This window comes from Diprion similis, chromosome 11 (assembly GCF_021155765.1).
Source record: "Diprion similis isolate iyDipSimi1 chromosome 11, iyDipSimi1.1, whole genome shotgun sequence".
Classification (NCBI taxonomy): Eukaryota; Metazoa; Arthropoda; class Insecta; order Hymenoptera; family Diprionidae; genus Diprion; species Diprion similis.
In genome coordinates, this window is record NC_060115.1 from 12,437,159 (window position 1) to 12,459,180 (window position 22,022).

Genomic DNA, 22,022 nt, shown 5'->3' on the forward strand with positions numbered 1-22,022 from the left:
ACGCTTTTCCGGTTTTGTTCCGAGATACTTTGATGTTAAATGGTCCCGCATAATCTAAGCCGGAGATCAGAAATACTCGTGCAGGATTAACACGGGATTTTGGTAGATCTCTCATAAGTTGATTTTTTATTGTCGGACGGACTTGAAAACAAATGACGCAATTTCGTAATACTCGTCACACTGCCTGTTGCCTGGATAGCGGCCAGTATAGCTGACGTATGTGAGCGAGGATCCCCTGATGACCGATATGCAATTGTTTGAGGTGAGTGTCACGAATGATGAATTCCGTGATTGGGTGTTTAGCTGGCAATATTATCGGGTGTCGTCTCGAATAGTCGATGTCAGCGTGACGAAGTCTGCCACCGACTCGAATTATTCCCTCCGAGTCGATGAACGGATTTAAGGGGATAAGTTTGCTCTTGTTGTGAACCTCCCAGTTGGTTTGAAGATCAACCTTTTCTGATTGGAACTCCTCTGATTGAGCCATTTTTATTATAGCTAACGTAGCTTGTTCCAATTCGTCTACCGATAACGGACCCGTTCGTTGAGGCTGTTTTCTGAGAGCGTTCGGTTTGAATTGTAGGCAAAATGCTATGACTCGTTTGAGACGTGACCAGGATGAAAACTTGGCGACAACTCTGTTGTCGATCGGCATACAATGTGAGACGACTGTTTGTCTTTTGATCTTGGGAATGGTTTCAGGCTCTGGAACTGGTTCGATCGGCCATTCTTGAGCGCTGTCTGCTAGCCACGTTGGAACCACCACAACTGTGAGTTCTTGAGATTCTCCGGAGTAGTGCCCCTCGATATAACATCTGCGGGATTGTCTTCCGATTTCACGTGAGCCCACTGCGCCTCGAGTGCACTGCGTTGAATGTCGGCTACCCTGTTCGCGACGAAGGTTTGTAGTTCTTCGGGACGATGGTTGATCCATGCCAATGTGATCGTAGAGTCACTCCAGTAGTGAATGCTATCAATTTTGACGGAAAGCGCTTGTTGTACGGTCCGACCGAGTTTCCTAAGCAATAGCGCCCCGCAGAGCTCGAGTCGTGGTATTGTGATTCGTTTGAGCGGAGCTACTCTGGATTTTGCGCAAATCAGATGAACGGAGACTTGTCCTGATTTGTTTAGGCTCTTTAAGTAGATGCATGCACCGTACGCAGCTTCTGAGGCGTCGCAGAAACCGTACATTTCGATACTCTGGGGTTCAGTGCATATGACGTGTCGTGGAATGGAGATGAGACTCATGTCATCGGTTTGATCTTGATATCGCGTCAAAGTCGTGTGAAGGTCGAGTGGGAGCGACTCATCCCATCCAATTTTTAACTGCCAGAGTTGCTGGGGGATAATTTTTGCGCAGATAATCGTCGGGCCCATCAATCCGAGTGGGTCGTAAATTTGAGCTGTTGTTGATAACACTGATTTTTTCGTGGCCTGGCGACTCTTCGTCACGGCTTGGGTTCGATATTGGAGATAGTCGTCGGTTGGGTTCCAACATACTCCTAGCGTTTTGATTTCGTCGCCTATCGGCAGCGTAGTCGATTCCGAGGACGAGTCAAGAATTGATGGCTCGTTCGAATTCCACTTGTGCAGTGTGAACCCCGCCGACTTCAAGATCTCGGTTAGCTCGATCTTTAGTCGTCGTAAGGCTCGTACATCGTCACCACCGTATAGCAAGTCATCGTCGTAAAAATCGTTGCGTATGACTTCACTTGCCTCTGGATATTGTTCTCGGGATTCGATCGCTAGCTGGATCAAGCATCGGATGGCCAAAAAAGGTGCGCTAGCTAAACCGTAGGTCACGGTGTTAAAGCGATAATCTCGTATAGGTGTGCTTGGATCGTTCCTCCATACAACCCTTTGTAAGTCGCGTTGGTCTTTGTGTAGTAAATGTCATCTGTGATAATATATCGGTGTTGTCAGAATCTCAAGAGAATATACAGTCGATCTTGTTGTATGGTAGGTCCCACCCGAATTATGTCGTGGAGCGCTATTCCGGTGGATATTGGACTCGAAGCGTCAAAAACAACTATGAGGTTTGTCGTGAGGCTATCTGCTTTGATGACTGAATGATGCGGAAGATAGTTGACTATCCCCTTTCCTTTATCGTTCGTAACCTCGGTCATATGACCCAAATCTTGATACTCTTGCATAAATTTTTTATATTGAGCTTGTAATTCTTGCGCCTTCGCGAATTTCCGCCCAATCGATGTGAGACGTTTGATCGCATTCTCTCGTGACGTTCCCATAGTTAGGGAGCTGGCTGCCAAGACTTCTAAATGATTTGTTCGTCTGGCAGACATTATTAATATCAATTTTTGTACCATAAGAAACATTAAGGACCGCGTCTGCCACCATGACAGGCCTGCGCTGTCAACTGACAGCGCTTAAAAAATTGAATAAAAAAGGTGTGCTAAATCATTTGTTCGTGTCTGCCTCTTGGACTGATGGTCAGAATAATCCTGAAAATGATCAAAATCCAGAGGCAGACATCCAGACCTCTGACTTTTATAGTAGTAAATTAAAAAAAAAATTTTATGATTCAAAAACGTGTATATGAAATGTTCGCTCGGCAGACCTGAATCGTTCGATTAAAAACAATGTGAAGGGCCACAGAAAAATGGTCTGCCACTATGGCAGCGCGACAGCGCTTCAAAAATGTAAAAAAAAAGTTGTGCTAAATCATTTGTTCGTGTCTGCCTCTTGGACTGATGCTCAGAATCGTCCTCAAAACGTTAAAAATCCAGAGGCAGACCATTTGAATATAATTTTTTTTTTTAACTCTACGCGCGCGCCAAGCCACAAGTAAATAATTCTGCGCCTACAAAATGTTAATGAAAGTAATTAATGTTACATACAAACAATCGATAGGATCAATTTTAAAAACATATTTCAAATATTTGGGTTCTAAATCTGTTACCTGCCGCCCCGCAAGTATAAAATAAACTGTATAGTTTGTCTTTCTTTCTAAGAGAAAAGAAAGTGAGAACGTTATAACTCCGTAGAGAGTTGGAGCATACCTATACATATACGTGTGTGTGTGCCTGTGTGTGTATGCGTGCGTGTGCGTGTGTGCGTGAGTGAGTGAGTGAGTGAGTGAGTGAGTGAGTGAAGCTGGGCTATGATATAGCCTTCTACGAAGAAGCTCGTTCGCAGCTGCTCCTATACATTCGCATGTTTGTAGAGTCGTGACGGTTGAAATTCGGGGGTCAGTTCCCCGTCTGCCTCTATCGAGCTCACCATACACGCCATGGAAGAGCCAAAGAAGCGTTGTGTTTTTTGTGAGTACCCAGCAGCGAGTAAAATTATCTTATTCACTGCCAAAACGTTAGAAAAAAATGCGCAAACGTTAATAATTCGAACAAAATTAGACCTAAGATTTTGTGATACCGCGTTGCCATCTGAAATCAGTGACACAGCAGGATATCACCGCCAGTATTACAGCAACTTCACTGCGCTGAAAAACAAATTTAAAAAATAATTTTCTGCTGCGACAACATCCGACGTGCCTTTGACATCTGCAGTACTTGAGGATAAATCATCAGTTCCTACTGAACTTCCGATGGTAGAAACTTCTGAATTAGAGGACGAATCTGTGAGGTAAGAAAATGCTGTCATGATAATATAATAATAACTCGCTGAAATATCCGGCGTTGCCTGGGTAACAAATATCCATAGTTTATACAAACGTTTTTAATATTAAAACAGTTACAATTTATGTTAGTTATAATATGTAATATGCCAGGAATTAATATTTGGTGTGTTTACGTTTACGAGGAGACCCGAAGTTCGGGCATTCTGTGTGTATACAGCCTGTTTAATTCCAAGTGTCGAGAATAGGAGGAGATTAGTCGGAGCTAAACTACGCCCCGTCAGCCAATCAACAACTAGGAAAATATCGACAGTCGAAGTACAACGACAATAGACAATACATCATCTTAGCGTAGGAAGAAAATGTCAACAACGGCTAATCCGATTGTTATTCATTCACAGGTATTTATTGAGTTCAATGCTCTCTCGCGTGGGCTGACGGGGCGTAGTTTAGCTCCGACTAAGCTCCTCCTATTCTCGACACTTGGAATGAACCAGGCTGTATATATATATATTGTAACGTGGCATTTTTTTTGATGCTCGTTACAAGTGGCTCCCCGAACCTTAGGCGGGACTCTAACAAGGGATTTCGCGAGAAGAATGATTATCTAATTCGTAAAGAGCGCCAGGACAAGGGTCACGCATCCGAAACACTGAGAGGGGACCCTTTACAGGCTAGCGAATGGGGGGAGAGTACGATTTCCGGGGCGACACGATTTGACGACTGATTCTCGTGTATTTTGACGAAAAAAATCGAAAATCAAGAATAAAATTTTTCGATATCTCGCTTAGTTTTCGAGATATCGATATATATCGATTTTTTTTTTTTTGAAATATCTCGATAAATATGGAAATTTCGAAAAAATGATAAGAAACACTTTTTGTAGGAAATTAAATTTCTTATAAAAAAGGTCCTATGCAAATTTTTGATAACTACATATTTTGTAAAAAAAAAAAAATGCGTGTTATTCCGATCAGCTAACCATGGTTAACACACAACCAGATCATTCTCAATATATATATATATAGCCGGTTAGGAAGGATTCGGCTCCCCGAAACCACAACACACACGGGGGTACGAACAACGCGAAAGGTGGTCGCGGCACCCGGAAGGTTGGAATGAGTTCGGCTTCCGGATTCTACGGCGGCCGAGAGGTTAGGAAGGGTTCGGCTCCCCGAAACCACAACACACACGGGGGTACGAACAACGCGAAAGGTGGTCGCGGCACCCGGAAGGTTGGAATAAGTTCGGCTTCGGATTCTACGGCGGCCGAGAGGTTAGGAAGGGTTCGGCTCCCCGAAACCACAACACACACGGGGGTACGAACAACGCGAAAGGTGGTCGCGGCACCCGGAAGGTTGGAATAAGTTCGGCTTCCGGATTCTACGGCGGCCGAGAGGTTAGGAAGGGTTCGCTGACCGAACACTCGCCCGCCGTCGATCACACACATGTTTTTTTTTTTAAACAAAATATGCATTTATGAAAAATTTGCATAGGACCTTTCTTATAGGAAATTTAATTTCCTACAAAAAGTGTTTCTCATCATTTTTTCGAAATTTCCATATTTATCGAGATATTTCAACAACAAAAAATAATCGATGTATATCGATATCTCGAAAACTAAGCGAGATATCGAAAAATTTTATTCTTGATTTTCGATTTTTTTCGTCAAAATACACGAGAATCAGTCGTCAAATCGTGTCGCCCCGGAAATCGTACTCTTGCCGCGAATGGAGTATTACGGGGTCTTTTTGTTTACTTTTGTTTTGAGTATTTGCGACACCAACCAGGGAGATAGACGACGAATTCGAGAGTGTGGAACCGGCCGTAAAGAGAGACCTCAACGGAGGATACACCGCGAGCGAAGAGTTTCACACGAGGCTACGGAGGGAGCGCCAACGCCGAGCTCTGCCGCGAGGGAAACCTAGGCGGACGAGATTCCCGCTGTTGGCCAGCGAACCGTAGCCTGCATTCCTCGCGATACACCATCATGCCAACGATCGTGCTGCCTCTACGCTAGTGACGAGGACTGAACACCGGAGAGTCCAACGACCAATCTGCGAGCCGCGACAGCGGAAACCGACGTTAGCAATAAGCTAGAATTTAAGAGTCACGTAATTCGATACCCAATAAGATACGTCAAATTTCGGAAACGAAAACGCCTCGGTTTGAATTTTCGGCTCGGCGTGACGGAGCAGGGCACTTGCGTCCTGGTGCTGAATCTAGCGAAGGCTGCGAAAATTTTGTAAAGATAGTCTTTTGGGTTATTGAGAGAGTTGAGCGATTGGTGTTAAAATTTTGGGATCCGCGGAAGGCGGGACTATTGTCCTATTATCGTGACGGAGATTTTTCTGGTCTGGATTCATTGCGGTAAGCGCTATTGCTTCTTGGCGGACAAATTTCGAGAACGGTTTAGGTCGGCGCACGGGGTAACGGTTGGTGTCGCATGCATGTTGAATTGCGTCAAACAATACTCGAAATTCGTTTGCCGATTTCCTTGGTTGGTGGCCGAAGCTTGATTTTTTTTGCGATAGCGTATCGAGTCAATTTTGGCTATTCTACATGTTGAGTAGAGTCATTCGTTTCGTTATTTGCGAGCAGCCCAAATTCCGCTGCACAGGGTCAAGTCGCGTTCGCGTGTTCAGAAAGTGTCACCTCTCGTGTAGGTCGCGTATCGCTAAGTGTGAGCGCTCTGTTTGGCTGGGTTATTATTTCTAGTTTCCTTGTTTGATTTGTTTCGGAAGATAGTGAAGTTTCGGATGCGTCGCGATTAATCGCTTCGATTTAAGTTGTTAAGTAAGAATTACTGTCGAGTTACTTGTAGGGTATGTTTTGGGATTAGCGCGATAATTCTGTTTGGGTTTGGCGAATAGCGCCGATATTTATAATTAAGGGAAGGACGATCACAAGTAGCGTGTTCGTATCGTTGTCGATTTTCTGTATTTTGGTTTTTGTTTTGTTGATCTCGTTGAGACGAGGAACGCGACTAGCGCACGTAGATTTAAGGTCTAGTTAAGATTTGATTTTCTTTCTATTTTGTTTGTGGAATCGCGGGAGGCGAATTGAGTATCTGTTTCTTTTTCCTTTTGTTTTGTATCGCTTCGATTTTTTTGAATATATTATTTTATTTTATTTTATTTTGTTAAATTCTGTATCGTGTCGAGTGTCCATTCTTTCTCTCCGCAAAACTACCCACCCCCTCTCCGCGGTACTGAGCTACCTGGCATAGAGATGGACAGCCGAGGAATTGCGAAGGTAAAGATTCGAGGCGTGTTTATCACGCCAGGCGCCCGACAAAATTTCGCTATAGCTTTTGTAAGCTGTAGATTACATCGCGGGTTGCCGAATCATTGTGCACCAGGTTAACTCTTGGGAACTTCTCCGGGTGACCAAGAGCGGCGAAAAACCTCGTCAAAATATATTGTAACATTGCGCTTGCGGCGCAAGTTATGGACCGCCACCTCCACCCCAAATTCTATTATCAAACGGTAGCAACGAGAAGTCATGGCGTACAATATGGGCGGAATTAGAATTAAATAGAATATTTTCCTCATTCTGTTTGTTTTAAATATCACTCCCGATGTCCCGACTACCTCCAATCCCTTCCCATGAGCGGACAACCCGAGAGCACGTCAACAAGGAGAACGTCGGCAGAACATAATCTCCCGAACGCCTCTTACAACCTGGGCATGCGATCATCTCACTGGCTTCACCCCGGGCAGGTTCCTCAACGCCGCAGCCAAAGTACCTGGGTCTCTACTACCGAACTCCCGAGATATCTCTATGGCTTCCGTCTATCTACGGGACTGAGTCCATCAGCTGAGGGGAAAAAGGGCATCTCCGAGCCAATACCGCCGAGACCGGACGACGTCAAGCCGATTCCGTTGATCCCGATATCGCTAATATAATCTGGCGTCACATCGGGAAATTGCAAATCCTTGCTGTCCAGCATCGCAGTCCCATATGTGTCAAAAAGATGCAAACTCCTCCTCGGCGGGCCGACAACGGCCCCAACTACAGGCGGTGAACAATACCACCTTCGCTCGACCCCGCTCAACCTAACGGTTAGCCGCCTATCGAACGACGAGAGAGACCCGGAGAAACAGTTGAGAACCGCGAGCCCTGCCGGGACACCTACCGGCCGCCTTCTCCAGAGACGACGCACAAATGCCATCTCCCGACTGTCTTCTGTTCCTGTTTTGGCAACGCTGACGAAGCTAGGGGAAGACCGCCATGATAGCGTCACTTCTTGTTCGGCTATCGTAACGGGTTGACGTACCCTTCCATTTTCTATACCTTATCGATAACTTCTCGTCCTGCTATAATAGAGACCTGACGTGCTTTAGTTGACTTTCAGTGAAAATACCTCTGTGTCCTGTGTTCCGTTTGTTTTTCTGATCTCCTACGGATTACTAATACCTACATTTTGTGAGTAAGCTCCCGTTCCCGCACGACTCCCCGAGTTATTATCTTGAATCTATCTTGAATATACCTCTTTCCGATTTAGACGCAACCACGGTGTAAGAATAATAGGTGGTCCGGCTGCGGCTTGGTGGCTGTGATTATTTTAGCATAATTCAGTGCTTGGCCACCAGACGGATACGTGTCGCAAGGGTCAATTGTAAACAATTATGGCGCACACAGTGTTCGAAAAAGAGGAGATGAGGGTGTCATGTATATTAAAATTTGAGCAAAAGTTGCAGTTGCCAACATAAAATAACAATAATATCAAATTATAAAATATATAAAACATGTAAAGTAATATAAAATAAATACGAGTAAACTTATGAGGTTGAAATTCATAACGTTGCCGCAACAGAATGATTGGTAAAAGTTTGAAATTTTCAAACACACGAAATTATACGATGACATTTTCGAAGTTTAGTCAAACATTATGTGTCTCACTTATTTTGTAATAACAATATTTGAGTCACAAAATTTTGCCTTTTTTCAATATTCTATTGCAGCAACGTTACGAATTTCCTGTTAAAAACTACGTACTCATCAACCTTGATAATTTTCTCTTTTCACGGCTCTGCTTTAAAATGTCCCGTGTATGAATTTTTGCCCATTGTCGCATTCTCATCATTATATAATAGTGCATGATATATGACACAATTTCATCCTTGTGTTGTTCGCAAGGAAATAAAAAGCTATAATTCTGTATCATGTCAGACACAGTCGATTCATATACAGATCGATTTTCAGATTCTATGTGCTTACAAAAGTATTTCTCGATCGCTGATAGAAGAGAAAACAGAAAAATATTGCTATGAATTAAACCACCTCGGGTTTTCATATTAATTAATTCTGCTTCGCTGAGAGTATCATTTTCTTTAACAGACTGAAAAGCTTTCTGACATACTTGACACTTATTTTGTTTTCTTAATTTGCGACACAAAAATCCAGTTACATAATATATTATGCAATTGACAACCGAAGCCGACGCATAATCATGGTCAAACCTGACAACATCTTCGCATTCCCATTCTGTTGTTTGGATAATGGAGTCTAACTTTGTCTTTAATTCTTGCAAATGTTTTGAAATGTGTGTAGTATCCTTTTTGAAAATCATTGGGTAATCTGCCAATGAAACTAAAGGCTTGTGCGTATCTTCTTGTACTGTACAATTTCCAAATTTCGGGGGTTTCAACAGTTGATATATTGATATTAATTTATAAAGTTGCAAAAATGAGGGAAGCGTAGGGTGGTCATTGGCAGCTCCTGCTTGCCGGATAATCCCAAAAAATTGCTGCAATATAGATTAGATACTATTTTATAATGAGGCTGAAGTTAGTAACGTGAACGTAACGAAACATCAGGGAAAAAATCACTTTTTTACAATTTTAGTATGACTTGTAAGGAGTCGGTATTCCAAAAACCTTTTTCAAAACTACACCAATACGAGCAATTGAGTCTTTCCATTTATTATACAAATCAATTTCTGTCGGAACGTTAAAAAAAGATATGTTCTTCCCATATGCGTCTGAAGCACGTCGATGACAGACACAACAAGTCTTGACCATATTTAAATGTATTCTTATCTAAATAAATAATAAATAAATATTATATCGTTGAACACCGTTATCGTTGATTATATTCACGATTTATATTTCAATGGTTATACCTCCTCTGTTGTGATTGAAACTTAGAGCATGAAACCTAGCGTGCCGCCATTATTGTTTACAATTGGCCCTTGCGACATGTATCTGCCTGGTGGCCGAGCACTGAATTATGCTAAAATAATCACAAGCCTTAGCATTCCGGGGATAGGGCAGCCGGACCACCTATTATTCTTACACCGCGGACGCAACCGATCGAAGCCGCCATTACCGGTACTTCCATCCGTTGCTTTCTTCTCGCGTTTTCGTGTGCTTATTACATTTAGATTAACTACCTCTTAATTTATTCACCCGGTGTGTGCTTATATTTTGTTAATATTTTCATCCTCATTTCATCTCTATTGTACTATCACGTGTACTACCCCTGTGTGAGTGTGTGTGTGCATGCTCTGTTAGTATTAGTAGCGTCTCTTGATTATTCCGCCCATATCTAGTCTGTGCATTAGCCATTTTAAGCCGCTGGGCTTGGCGTCTCTGTCCATTAATTGTATCTTTGATATTTATTCTTTTGTTAAAATATTGTTATTCTCGTTTCTTCTCCACGCGTTTCCCGTCGCCTTCCGCGACACGTCACGGGGACTTACTTGTAATCTGTTTTACCTACGAGGTTGCATGTACAAGGTGGAGTAGTTGAGACCTTCCTTATCCGCCTCAAATAAATTCCTCTTTTACCTACTAACCTACGGTGCTTTGTTTAACGTGTTTTATTTCACTCTTTGCCCCCACGTTCCCCTCTGCCAAAAACTGACAGCTGAGCATCCCGAGGTCAAGGTCCGCAGCTGGGAGCAGCTGTTTACCCCCCTTTTTTTTTAATTGATCTGCTTTAACTTATTACCGCTTATATCGTGGTCATGGCGACCTGGCACTCAACAGCTTTTTCTTTCCGATTTCAATCAAATTTACAATTATTCTTGTTGCACGTTGCAAGCGTTTGTTGGTGACCTAGCTTGTCCTTAGCTTCCCCGTAAGGCGAGTGTGGCCGTTACAATATATATATATATATAAAGTGTATTCTATCTCACTCTCTCTCCTTAACTCTATGAATTATGAGTTTTATTAAAATCCGTCAAATTGATTTCGTTCAAATATACATACAAATAATTTTATATATCAGTATAGATAGTATTAGCAGTAACATGGCTGTACGTTAATTTAATTCTATTACATTTATATAATTCGATAACACTGAGCACCAATTTTTTTGCGCATCATCTAGATTTTCATGCTAATTAATTTCGGGAATGTAAGGAAATTCGATTTGATTAAAATGCTAAAAGTAAATAGCATCAAAATGCAATTTAATTTCAATGCTTATAATAATTTCTCAACCGATACATTCTAATTACAATATTCTAATGAAAATTACAATTTGCTTATCCCTGATATTGAATAACTGGATAATATGCAAATAATGAGTTGAGTTTTATGAAATAATATTTTTTTTAAACAGTATTATATTTTTACAAGTTATGACTACAATCTATTATCCATGTTATTTGAATCGTTAAAGTTTCGATCGTTTTTTAGCGTACCATCTACTACGAAAGCAACGGAACAAGAAGATGATGCTAGCAACATCAGTGCTGGCAACGAAGAGGAAGGTTGTTTTTTTTTGTATCAAGCGAAGGAAAACGGTGCAAGGGCGGATACAATTGCTCTCGGTGCCAAAATCACAAAAGTGGTTAGAACCCGTGAAAGACAAAGCGACAGATATTGATGATTCCTCAACTTTCGATAAAATAGCGGCTGCTTCCGAAACTGTAGGGTATCACCATATTTGCAAAATACAGTATTTCGCAAAATGCAGAAACATAAAGAACGCAAAGAAATGACCGAAAGCTTGGCATGAGAAACGCGATCACCACACCTCTGCGTTTGAACGCTTGTGCACGTACATTTCATTGCACATTATTGAAAAAAAGGAATTTTTTTTATACAACTTCATCCGATCTTTGGATATAGACTACTACCTTAATGAGAAATATTCAAGCATACCAGATGACCGTTCGAATTTTTTTTCAACACAGCATCTACAAGAAAAAATTTTGAAATCCTTCAACGGCAAAATGAAATTTGTGACGATCAAAAATAAAAAAATTATAGCGCCGTTTGAATGTTCCGTTCCACCGGATGTTGAGATTTTGGACAAAGTTGAAAGTAACGAAATTATATCCAAAGCTGGTAATTAGTGAGTTCTAATTTTCAGAAAGATACACAAATTTAATTCGTATAAGAAAAAAAAGAACTGACCAATAAATTGTTAAATAATTATTTGTTTGAACAATTTGTTAATAACTTTTGAGCAATATTATTATTGGTAATTGTTGTTCATAGCATGCCGAATGTTGATGAATTTTTTCAGATTTTTATTAAGTAACAAAGTGCGAAAAGTCTGATCGTATACAATTTTTGGCTGGGACGATCCATGACATACATCCTTAAATTTATTTGCGTCTTCTGACGTTGTAATAAACTGTTTTTTTTCTTCATTTTATTGGATCCAATAAAAACACTGATTAATATAATAATACTACAACTATTAATACCAACAATAAATAGCCGTAATACTCACTTTCCCTTGATTCTGCGTGAACTTCAAAAAATGGTACACCTCAAAATCAGTGACCAAAATGTCTGCCAACTTTTTTTTGTATTTAGGCAGTCCTATTGAATCGAATAGACGCAACTAGAACGACGAACAAATGATTTAGTAGAGCTTTTTTTTTACAGTTTTACAACTACGACCCGTGATAAAGCAGGGCCCTGCATGTCTGCCTCTGGATTTTCAACGTTTTAAGGATGATTCTGACCATCAGCCCAAGAGGTAGACACGAACACATGGTTTAGTACCCTTTTTTTCACATTTTTGATGCGCTGTAACTCAAAAACGCAGGGACGTAGGACCTTAATTAACTCGACCAAATCGATTTATATTGATCTGAAATTTCATCCCTATTGATATGAAAGACGAACAAATCATATACCAAAATGGCAGCCAGCTCCCTAACTATTAGGTCAGCCCAGCAAAAAAATTGAAGATATCTCGATTTGGCAACAAGATAGCCAGAAATTCTACATTTTTCAACGGATTTCGGCGAGTTTTAAGTTAAGCCTGAAATTCTCGCGTGAGTTCGACAGACTTGCAGACTCTCAGCCGGCCCGTACCGGAAAATAGGGGAAACGTCGGTATTTAGCTGAGATGACCACAGTAGTATACGGGCACTTTGGGGCGTCACAACAAACCCCCCTCCCACCCCTCTCTGGCGCCAGCCCCTCGCCTAGGAGTGACTATGGGGCGCGTTCCCCTTCCCCTGCCACCCCTCGCCTAGGAGCGGGTTTTCGGACGCGTACCCCTTCATCCGCCGCCCCTCGCCTAGGAGCGGATTTTGGGAGGTCATTTCTGTTCTCCGCCACCCCTTGCCTACGAGCGATTTTCGTTCAGAAGCTTCTATGGCACGTCAACCCCTTTCCCCGCTACCCCCTTGACCAGAAGCGATTTTCGGGTGCTGTTTCCCTACCCCGCGACCCCTGGACGGCAAAACTGATTCTGGGCACTATGCGAAAGCTGCCGAGTGTGTACCCTTTACCCTGGTTTCCCTGTCCGCGAGACGGACTCCTTCCTCTCACCCTTGTACCCCTGGCCGCGAGACAGACTCTGGGCTATGAACCTCTCTACCCGCTACCTCCGACCACGAAGTGAACTCTGCGTCATGGACGTCTATGGCTGCAGTCTCTTCCTCCTCCTCCTCCTCCTCCTCCTCCTTTACCCCAATGATGACCCAGACTCTCTGCCTACGTCACGAATGGGACTAGTTCTTCCACCATGCGTGTTCGGAAAAAAGTCTCCACGAGATTATCCCGATGTTTGTTGGTAGCGACGAAATAATTTGTTTAAAGGTTGGCTAAGACTTGGTCCTCGGTTTCGATGGCTTGCTTGATGTAAACAGCGAGGTATGATGGAAACAGACGAGTTATTTCAAGGAGGACAATACTGAGGTAATTCTCCGCAAAGGCAGGGCTCACCGTTGATCTGATGTGTTCAGAGCAGCACCGTACTCCTTCTCCGCTATTTGTCTGATACGATGAACACTCGGTTTCTTATGGGGTGTCAGATTCACTCTCCCTGCTATGTACGTGACGTATAATTTCTTACACCCGTTCACCGAATGGCATAAACGTCGAAGCCTTCGCAACCGTTTGCCGACACACTCAAATATAGCTTTCAAACCGTTGAAGGTGGATTTCTGCATGACTATGGTGGGTTGATACGATTTCTGGCGTTTCGCGGGTGACTAAAAGTTCTTATCCTGGGTTCCGGTGCCCGTGGTGAATGTTTCCTTTTTCTCTGGATCAGTCACTTCGGCATCAGTAGGTACTTCGAATCTGATGGCTTGCTCGCCATGTGCCGTTGACAATTCGATATTGCAGTTACCAAGCTCAATTCGAATAAAGTACCATTGTGCATCGGTGTATCCTTCTACGTCGAGGTATTCCGTAATGTTGTCCAGCTCATCCCCCAGCCTCGACCAGGACGAAGGTGACAGTCGCACACCCCCAGATAAGTTGTTGACTAGTTTGATGACCGGCTCAAACTGATTGTCGAACCGTAACCCGAGTCCGATGACCATTTTCTTCATAAAGGAATTATTCAGACCGTATGTTGTCGACAGCACAAGATTTTTCTCAGGCTTCTTCAAAGCCCTCGTGAAGGTTTTATAAATTTTATTCGCGTTTCCCATTGGTGCAGAATATTTTGATGTAGCCATAGTTCACGTGAGGATTCTTTCGTAGTTGTCGCAAGACTGACACACTCTCGCGTCTGGGTTGATTATAAAGGATGTGATTCCCCCCGCCCCTGCTAAATGCTCTTGGTAACGCGACTGAAAAGAGTTAACAGGATTCTAATGTCTCGGATCATACAGGCGATCCCCACCAGTTTGTATTAAACACATGCCATTGTTTATATCTCGTTTCCGTTTTCACGAGGGGAGTAAAACAGATGCAATTTATCAAGGGGTAGAATACGCAGACATTATAAGTGACCGAGTCGATATACGTAGATATTGTTACAAAGGGTAAAATCACCCTCCCCCCCTTCAAATGATCTAGTAGTCGGCTTGTGACGCAAGAAGTATGAACGTTCTCATGTTATAAAATGAATAGGGTTGTTGTATCAACCACTATTATTGTAAAAACAGTTCTGTATCAGACTTTAAACCAGAAACACGTATTGCTGTTAAAACATTTTTCCTCCAAATATTTTACGTAGCGCATTCTTTTATTGATTCCGTTAACTAAGCTCACGAACCCACATTTTATTTGAAACGCGAGTCCGTTTCACTGGTGTCAGAATCGGGATTTCGAGCTTTTCTTTCGCGAATCAATTCTGTGCGCGATTAAAAATGAGTGCCAGCCGTCAAACACGCTCGAGACGCCAAGAAAGCTGCGGAGATCGTCCTTCTCAGGACGAGACGCTGCAGGCACCCGCGCCAACCTTGGCGCCTTCTTCGGCTTCTGTAGAAACAACACCTACTTCAGTTATACCGCTTAACTTCCTGAAAGTCCCGCAACATCAACAAGATGTAGCGGAGCGTCAACAACAATAGCTTTTTCAGTTACTACAGGCACAAGAACAACAACGTTGTCAAGAACAGCGAGAGTTGCGTGAGCTACAGCAGAGAATACTCAAGGCGCATTCACGCTCCGAAGAGAGGATGCATGAACTTGTTCAAACCACACTAGCAGCTTTCCGAACCGACAGAGAGACCAGAGGATCCGAAGGAAGTCCTAGGACTCCACGACTCTCTCCTGTTCCCTCTCCCGTCACTCTGGCTGCTCCAAGGTCTGTAAACTTTTCTAGAGATGTTGAAACATCCCCTGCAGTCAGACCTAACGTGCGTCAAAATAATTTAAATAAATCTTTCCTGAGCTACCAAGGGCGTGATCCAGAGGTCCGTTTAAATGACGCTAGAGAAATTTCTTAAATACCTCAAATAAGGCTTGCAGTGCCCGTAAAACCTCCTACTTTTGACGTGCAGGTTTCTTGGTCAGACTTTGAAAGTCAATTTTTAGCAGCCGCTTTTCATAATAACTGGAACTCTGTAACCAAAGCGACTAATCTCGCAGTGAGTCTGCGTGGTTCCGCAGTTTCTGTTTTATCAACTTTGTCTTCTTCTGAGACCTTAGATTACGAAAAATTAAGCTCTGCTCTTCGACTGAGATTCGGTACAGAACATTTAAAAAAGTTACACCTGACTCAGTTACAAAACAGACGACAGAAACGAAACGAGGATTTGGCCACTCTTGGTCAAGATATTGACCGTTTAGCTAGAGCAGCCGTTCCAGATGGCGGACATTTAACTGATTTTATTGCCGTAGTAGCATTCATTAAAGCAATCAGTGATCCTGAGATTAGAATTGTTGTAAGTACAGCCGGGGTCACTACACTTCGGGACGCCATTGTTAAGGCCCTCGAAATCGAGGCAGTTCGACGGCAACATTAATTGCTAGAGTTCGCCAGGTCGAAGTAGAAAAAGACGCCCCTGGAGAGCGTCCGGAAGATAGCTCAGGACAGACCAGGCCAAACGCCCAGAAAAATAAAAGTTATAATAGAAATTTCAAAAATAAAAATAATCGTGGTTCTTCTCGGAACCAAAGCGGAAGATCTGAGTACGCTAAAGAGAGTGATAACAATAGGTCCACTCTCACTTGCTTATTTTGTAAACGAAAAGGCCATGATGCCAATCATTGTTTCGCGTTAAAACGCAAAGCAGAGACTCCGCCTCAGAATTCGCATTCAGGTGATGAAAATTGGCGAGATAATAAAATAGCCGGGAAAGATAATCCTCAGGCAGGTACCTCGTCAAATACCACAAAAAACTAGATACAGATGATTTGGGAGGGCGAAAATCATCGCAGGCTGTTAGAGTAGAAAGCCCCTTTGCAACTCAGTTTTTATTAAGGAGTTTAAGACAGTCTGGTCTTTATGCGCGCGGAACTGTCAATGGCATTGACTGCCTCTGGGTAATTGATACCGGAGCAGAGGTAACCGTTGTTCGATCGGATCTCTTAAAATCCGATGACCAGACTGTTCCTTCTTTATCTTTGCGAACAGCCACTGGAGAGACGACCTCGATTTTGGGTGAGGTTATTGTACAAATTAACCTCTTCGGATGTATCGACTATCCACACAAGGTTTTTGTCGCGGATATCGAGGATGAGGGTATTTTGGGATTAGATTTCCTCTCAACTCATAATTGCCTGATCAGCCAAGAGGAATTCTCTGACTTCTAACAACCGCAAAATTCCTCTTTGCTCGAATAGGAGTAGAATTTATTGGTCTCCCCCAAGAATTCGAGAAGTGGAACTTTTTCATGACAACTCTCAAGATCCGTTCCCTCGACATCTGGAAAACCTTTTTGAAAAATCTTCAACCGCGCTAGACTCAAAGCAAAAAAAATCATTTAAATCTCTTCTACTCAACTATACAGGTTCTTTTGCAGTCAATAGCGGAGACAAAGGAAGATGCACGTCGGTAAAGCATAAAATTGACGTTGGCGACAATCCTCCTATTGAGCAAGCTCCTCGGAGACTCGCCCTCAACGGCCGGGAGGAAGTGAAGAAACTCGTCGAAGACATGTTGACGAACGATGTCAACGAACCTTCTTTCAGCCCCTGGGCTTCTCCAATCGTCCTGGTCAACAAAAAAGACGGATCGAAACGATTTTGTATCGATTACAGGAAGCTTAACGATATAACGAAAGAAGACTCATATCCTCTCCCTAGAATTGATGAGACCCTCGACTTGATTGCTGGCGCAACCTGGATCAGCACGAAGTGGAATAAGTAGCAATACAAGGGGGATTCTGCGTAGAAATACCTACTTTACCGGCAAAGCACCCTCCCCCCGCCGCTGCCCAGCCCGGACGCAAACCCATCAAGGTTATCCCCACTCCGGCGAGCTGTCAGCGTTCTGCGTTACCATCACTTTGAGTCTTGTCGGTAAGAAATCCCCTAGATTGATGTGCCGGTCGGTAAGTAATCCCCTAGATTGGTGTGCCGGTCGGTAAGAAATTCCCTAGATTGACGTGCCGGTCGGTAAGAAGTGCTCTGTCAGTTACCGTAGATCTTACCCTTACCATGCCTATCGAGCGTGATCGAGCGGGATCGAGAATCTGCCTTACCGAGTGCAACCGCGAACCCTCAAACATTCGAGCGCACCTCCGTGAATCCTTCAACGTTCGAACAAGAATCCTCGCACGTGTCGTGTTGATAGCTTCCAGAAAGTTCTAGAAGATTCTCCAACGATCGAGAGGTTTCGAGGCGGAAGTCCGACGTTGGGAGGCTTACGCAATGACTCCGACAAGTTTCGACTTGACGTCGAGCGGCCCGAGGTTGAAGGATTGCGGTGCGACGTTGAATACGACGACCCTGAACGAATTCTCGGAATTTTAGGCTGACAAACAGTTCTCGGAATCGGTCGACGAGTTTCGACTTGACGTCGAAAGGCCTGCGTCCATCGGTTTTCAGTGCGACGTTGAATTCTGGAAGGTTCCGGAGCCGTGAGAAAGATAACCTGCGACCCTGAACCGATTCTCGGAATCTTAGGCAGACAAACAATTCTCGGAATCGTCCGACGAGTCGCGACTTCACGTCGAGAGGCCTGCGTCCATCGGTTTTCGGTGCAACGTTGAATTCTGGAAGGTTCTGAGCGCTTGGTGGGAGAAATATGGTATAAAAACCTGAATTTCAGAACGTTATTCTCACAACGATTCTTCAGCTCTCATGAAGAGAACCTCCGACAAAGCACAACTACACCGGCGAATTGATCTGTTCTTAAAAAATCTTGAAGACTTGAAAAAAATTGTTCATCAAAAATCTGAACTTAACAAAGTGACAAAGAAGTTGAAAAGTTTGAAATTGTGAAAAAATTAACACCAACAATGGATTTCACAAAATTGAACCATATTGGCAAACTGCAAGAATTCCTACCAACGAGGAAGCTATCCGACTTGGAAGTTTTTAAAAATTACCGAATCACAAGTGTCAGGAGGGTACAGACTCGATTTGGTCAACGGGTGGTCGTCGATGTGGATGCGACGTTCAGCGTCTTTCTCCCGGCACGCATGGCGAAGGTACTCTGCGAGGACGACGGTCTGATGCAGAACTTGGTGCAGGCTGTCGAGGAGGATCGCTTGCTGCTGAAGTATCTGGGCGGTCAATATAACCCGGTGGAATTCACCGATGCGTCTACTCTCGAATAAGTTTGTACTTAATTTAAGTTTTAGAAATTAAGCAAAATTCTGTGCATTATTGTTTTAAAGAATATATTTTTGAAAATAAATTTTCATATCTTATATAAAAATTATAATATGTTAGTAAATGATGAAATTCTTTGTAAAATTATAATATGTTAGTGAATGATGAAATTCTTATACGTCTCTGAAACACACAAACAAACAAATCATGTAATTTTAGAGCAATACACCTAGTTTTATGGTTTTAGTTGTAAAAATAAAGAAACCAATCAATTGAATATGTTGTAAAAGTTATGAATTTCGTGTGAAATAAAAAACACCAGATAATCGAATTTGTTACAAAAAGTTATGAAACCATTGTCAAAAAAAATTGTTATTGAGCAACATTATATTACGTGTTTTTCCTTGTCTTAAATAATGTAAATTTCGTACTGTAAAAAGAAGAAATAAATGTAAAATTCCATCTTACATTTTTTTGAATAGCCAACGTCCGTTGGTTGTCACAGTCAGTTTGGCTGCCACCCCTGCCTGGTAAACGATTATGTCACTTTCACCGGTGTTGAAGATTTCGATGCTCCAAATCACAGAGGTCATGATGAAGTCGTATGCGAGCGCCGCCCACTCGCGCGGCACTACCACGTTCGAGTTCGGCAATTGAACGTACTCCATGTCTAGAAAAAAAGAAAAAAAACTGTCATCGTACTTCATCGTATAATGTTAAAAAAATCGTATAATGTTAAAAAAAAAAAAATAGCTGACACAACTCACCGATTGATATGGCGATGTTGTTTTATTGGAAAAATCTGAAAAAACGCACACACGTTAAATTATTTCTCTTCGTTCAAGTAAAAATCCAAAGTTGTTGCACAATAAACGTTAAAAACTTTATAACTGCATTGATTTCGATCACCCACCTTGACGCTTTCACGGTTCGACTGCGAATGATTTCATCAGGTTTATGGAGCACCCCACTCTTCGTGCAGCTTCTTCAAGTGTTTAGGTTCACAATTAAACCTATACGAAATCTCGAAGTGGTTGAAACTTGTCGGTTACGTTTGTAAATTACCGCTGTCTTACTCTGCTCTACTGAACTAATGCAGAGGTCTCGAAATCGTAAACCTGACACCGCTGGCAAAGTAAAAACATCCCCATCGCGCGCTCAGAGAACGATATTTACTAATACTATTGCACTACCACAGCTCTGTCTCGTACATGAAGCGTGTGAAACTTCATCGTCGAGTTCCAAGAACTGTCTTACCATCTTACACGAGCAGCAGATTCGCTCGAAAAGATCTCAAAATTTTCGTTAAAGAATATTGTTCGCTCAAGTTCGATGATATGTGTGAGTCACGATGTACCATAAAAGGGACCGCGTCGGCGTAGAGCAATCATTACGATGCAAACTTTGCAACGATAACTCTTGTCAAGTGTGCGATTGAAGAAGAAACAAACATGGATTCCGAAAAGTGCTTGAAATTGATAAAAATCATGGAGACGGCGTTCAAGATTTTGAGCGAGAAATCTTCACCGGCCGAGGTTCAGAAATGGATGCGATTTGGAACCCAAAATACAAGGCTTCTGAACAAAATTTTACGGAAGAACGCCTCGACGATCGGGGAGAAGACACGGATTTTGACAACGATCGGAATATTGAAATCGTTGACTGCAAAATTCCAACAGTTTCGAAAAGTAGGCGACGGATTACAAAGCCGACGGCGGAGCGATCGAGTAAAATGGGAGGATTTGGAGACGGCGTTCGAGAGTTGAATTAGAACGGGTGCCGTAATAAATCTGCAACACAAGGATTTGGGTGTGTTTTTGAAAGATGCCAAACACCTGGTCGTTGCAAGACTCAAGAACATGCTACGTAAGACGGGAAGTTTGAAAGCCAACTGTGTTTTATCCTGTAAATTTAGTGTTACAAAGAACGCTGAAATTGTGGAAGACATTAAATTTTTTAACACCAAAAATCAAGTTATCCTCCAACCAACGGACATACATGGGTGGTTCGAAGAGAATGTCAAGCAGAAAGTGCTGGCCAAGGTGGAAGACTTCCAAGAAAAAGACTCTGGCTGGTCTTTGACTGAAATCATCAATTTGACTGTGAATATCAACAAGTACGTGCCACTACGAGGAGGTGTGTTCACATATACACCACTACCCAAAGATATTCAAGATAAGAAGGCCGTTGTCAACATCCGTAACAGCGACTCGTATTGCTTTCTATGGTCGGTCACCGCAGCCCTCTTTCCAGCCACCAATAAAAATCCCAATGAAGTCAGCTCGTACCCACATTTCAGCTCAGTGCTACGGTACGATGGTTTGAATTTTCCAATGTCCTTAGATCAAATTCCAAAATTTGAAAAACTCAACGATCTTTCGATAACCGTCTACAGTATCGATTATACTGACAAAAAACGAATGAACAGTGAAATTGTACCCGTTTATTTAAGTCGAAGCAAGTCTGATAAACCTGTAATTCATCTTTTAATGTTAGAGACTAAAATTGACAATGATGATGATGATGATGATGATGATGATGATGATGATGGTATGGAAAATTACACAAAGAACAGAAGAATACACCATTTTGCATGTATTCGAAATTTATCACGATTAACAAGATCTCAAATTTCTGGTCACCGTGCTCGTACTTGGTTATGCGATAGGTGTCTGTCACACTTTCAATCTGAAAGATGTTTGTTGAAGCACAATGTAGATTGCCTGAACTTGAACAAAACCAAAGTTATTTTACCGACCGAAGAGGACAAGATTCTTAAATTCAAAAATTTCAATCATAAAGAAACTGTTCCATTCTGCATTTACGCAGATCTAGAATGTCTACTGCAACCCACTCTTGAAAGTCTTGGGGAAAACAGAACAATTTATCAGAAGCATACGCCGTACAGTATAGCCTATTATCTACATTGTGCGTTTAATGATTCAATTTCAAAATTCGAAATTAATCGTGGAGAGACTTGCATTCAATGGTTTGTGACTGAGTTAGAGAAATTGGCACATTCGTTAGAAACTTATTTCATAACTGTTGTA

At 42.4% G+C, this 22,022-nt stretch overlaps 1 protein-coding gene across 1 annotated transcript; it reads right to left on the minus strand.

Moving 5' to 3' along the window:
* Positions 1 to 744: 744 nt before the first annotated feature.
* On the minus strand, positions 745 to 2,336 carry LOC124412769. The gene is made up of 2 exons (XM_046892887.1): positions 1,942 to 2,336; positions 745 to 1,858 (listed from the first exon to the last, which is right to left on the minus strand). Exons 1-2 carry the CDS (start codon positions 2,334 to 2,336, stop codon positions 745 to 747), a joined length of 1,509 nt encoding a protein of 502 aa, XP_046748843.1.
* Between the last annotated feature and the right edge of the window lie 19,686 nt (positions 2,337 to 22,022).

What these genes read in the sequence shown, in the direction of transcription:
- LOC124412769 (XM_046892887.1), bottom strand. Translation starts at nt 2,336, where the DNA reads ATGTTTCTTATGGTACAAAAATTGATATTAATAATGTCTGCCAGACGA. An exon ending in ACCATACAACAAGATCGACT is followed by an intron (nt 1,859 to 1,941) that starts GTATATTCTCTT and finishes CGACTTACAAAG; the next exon opens with GGTTGTATGGAGGAACGATC.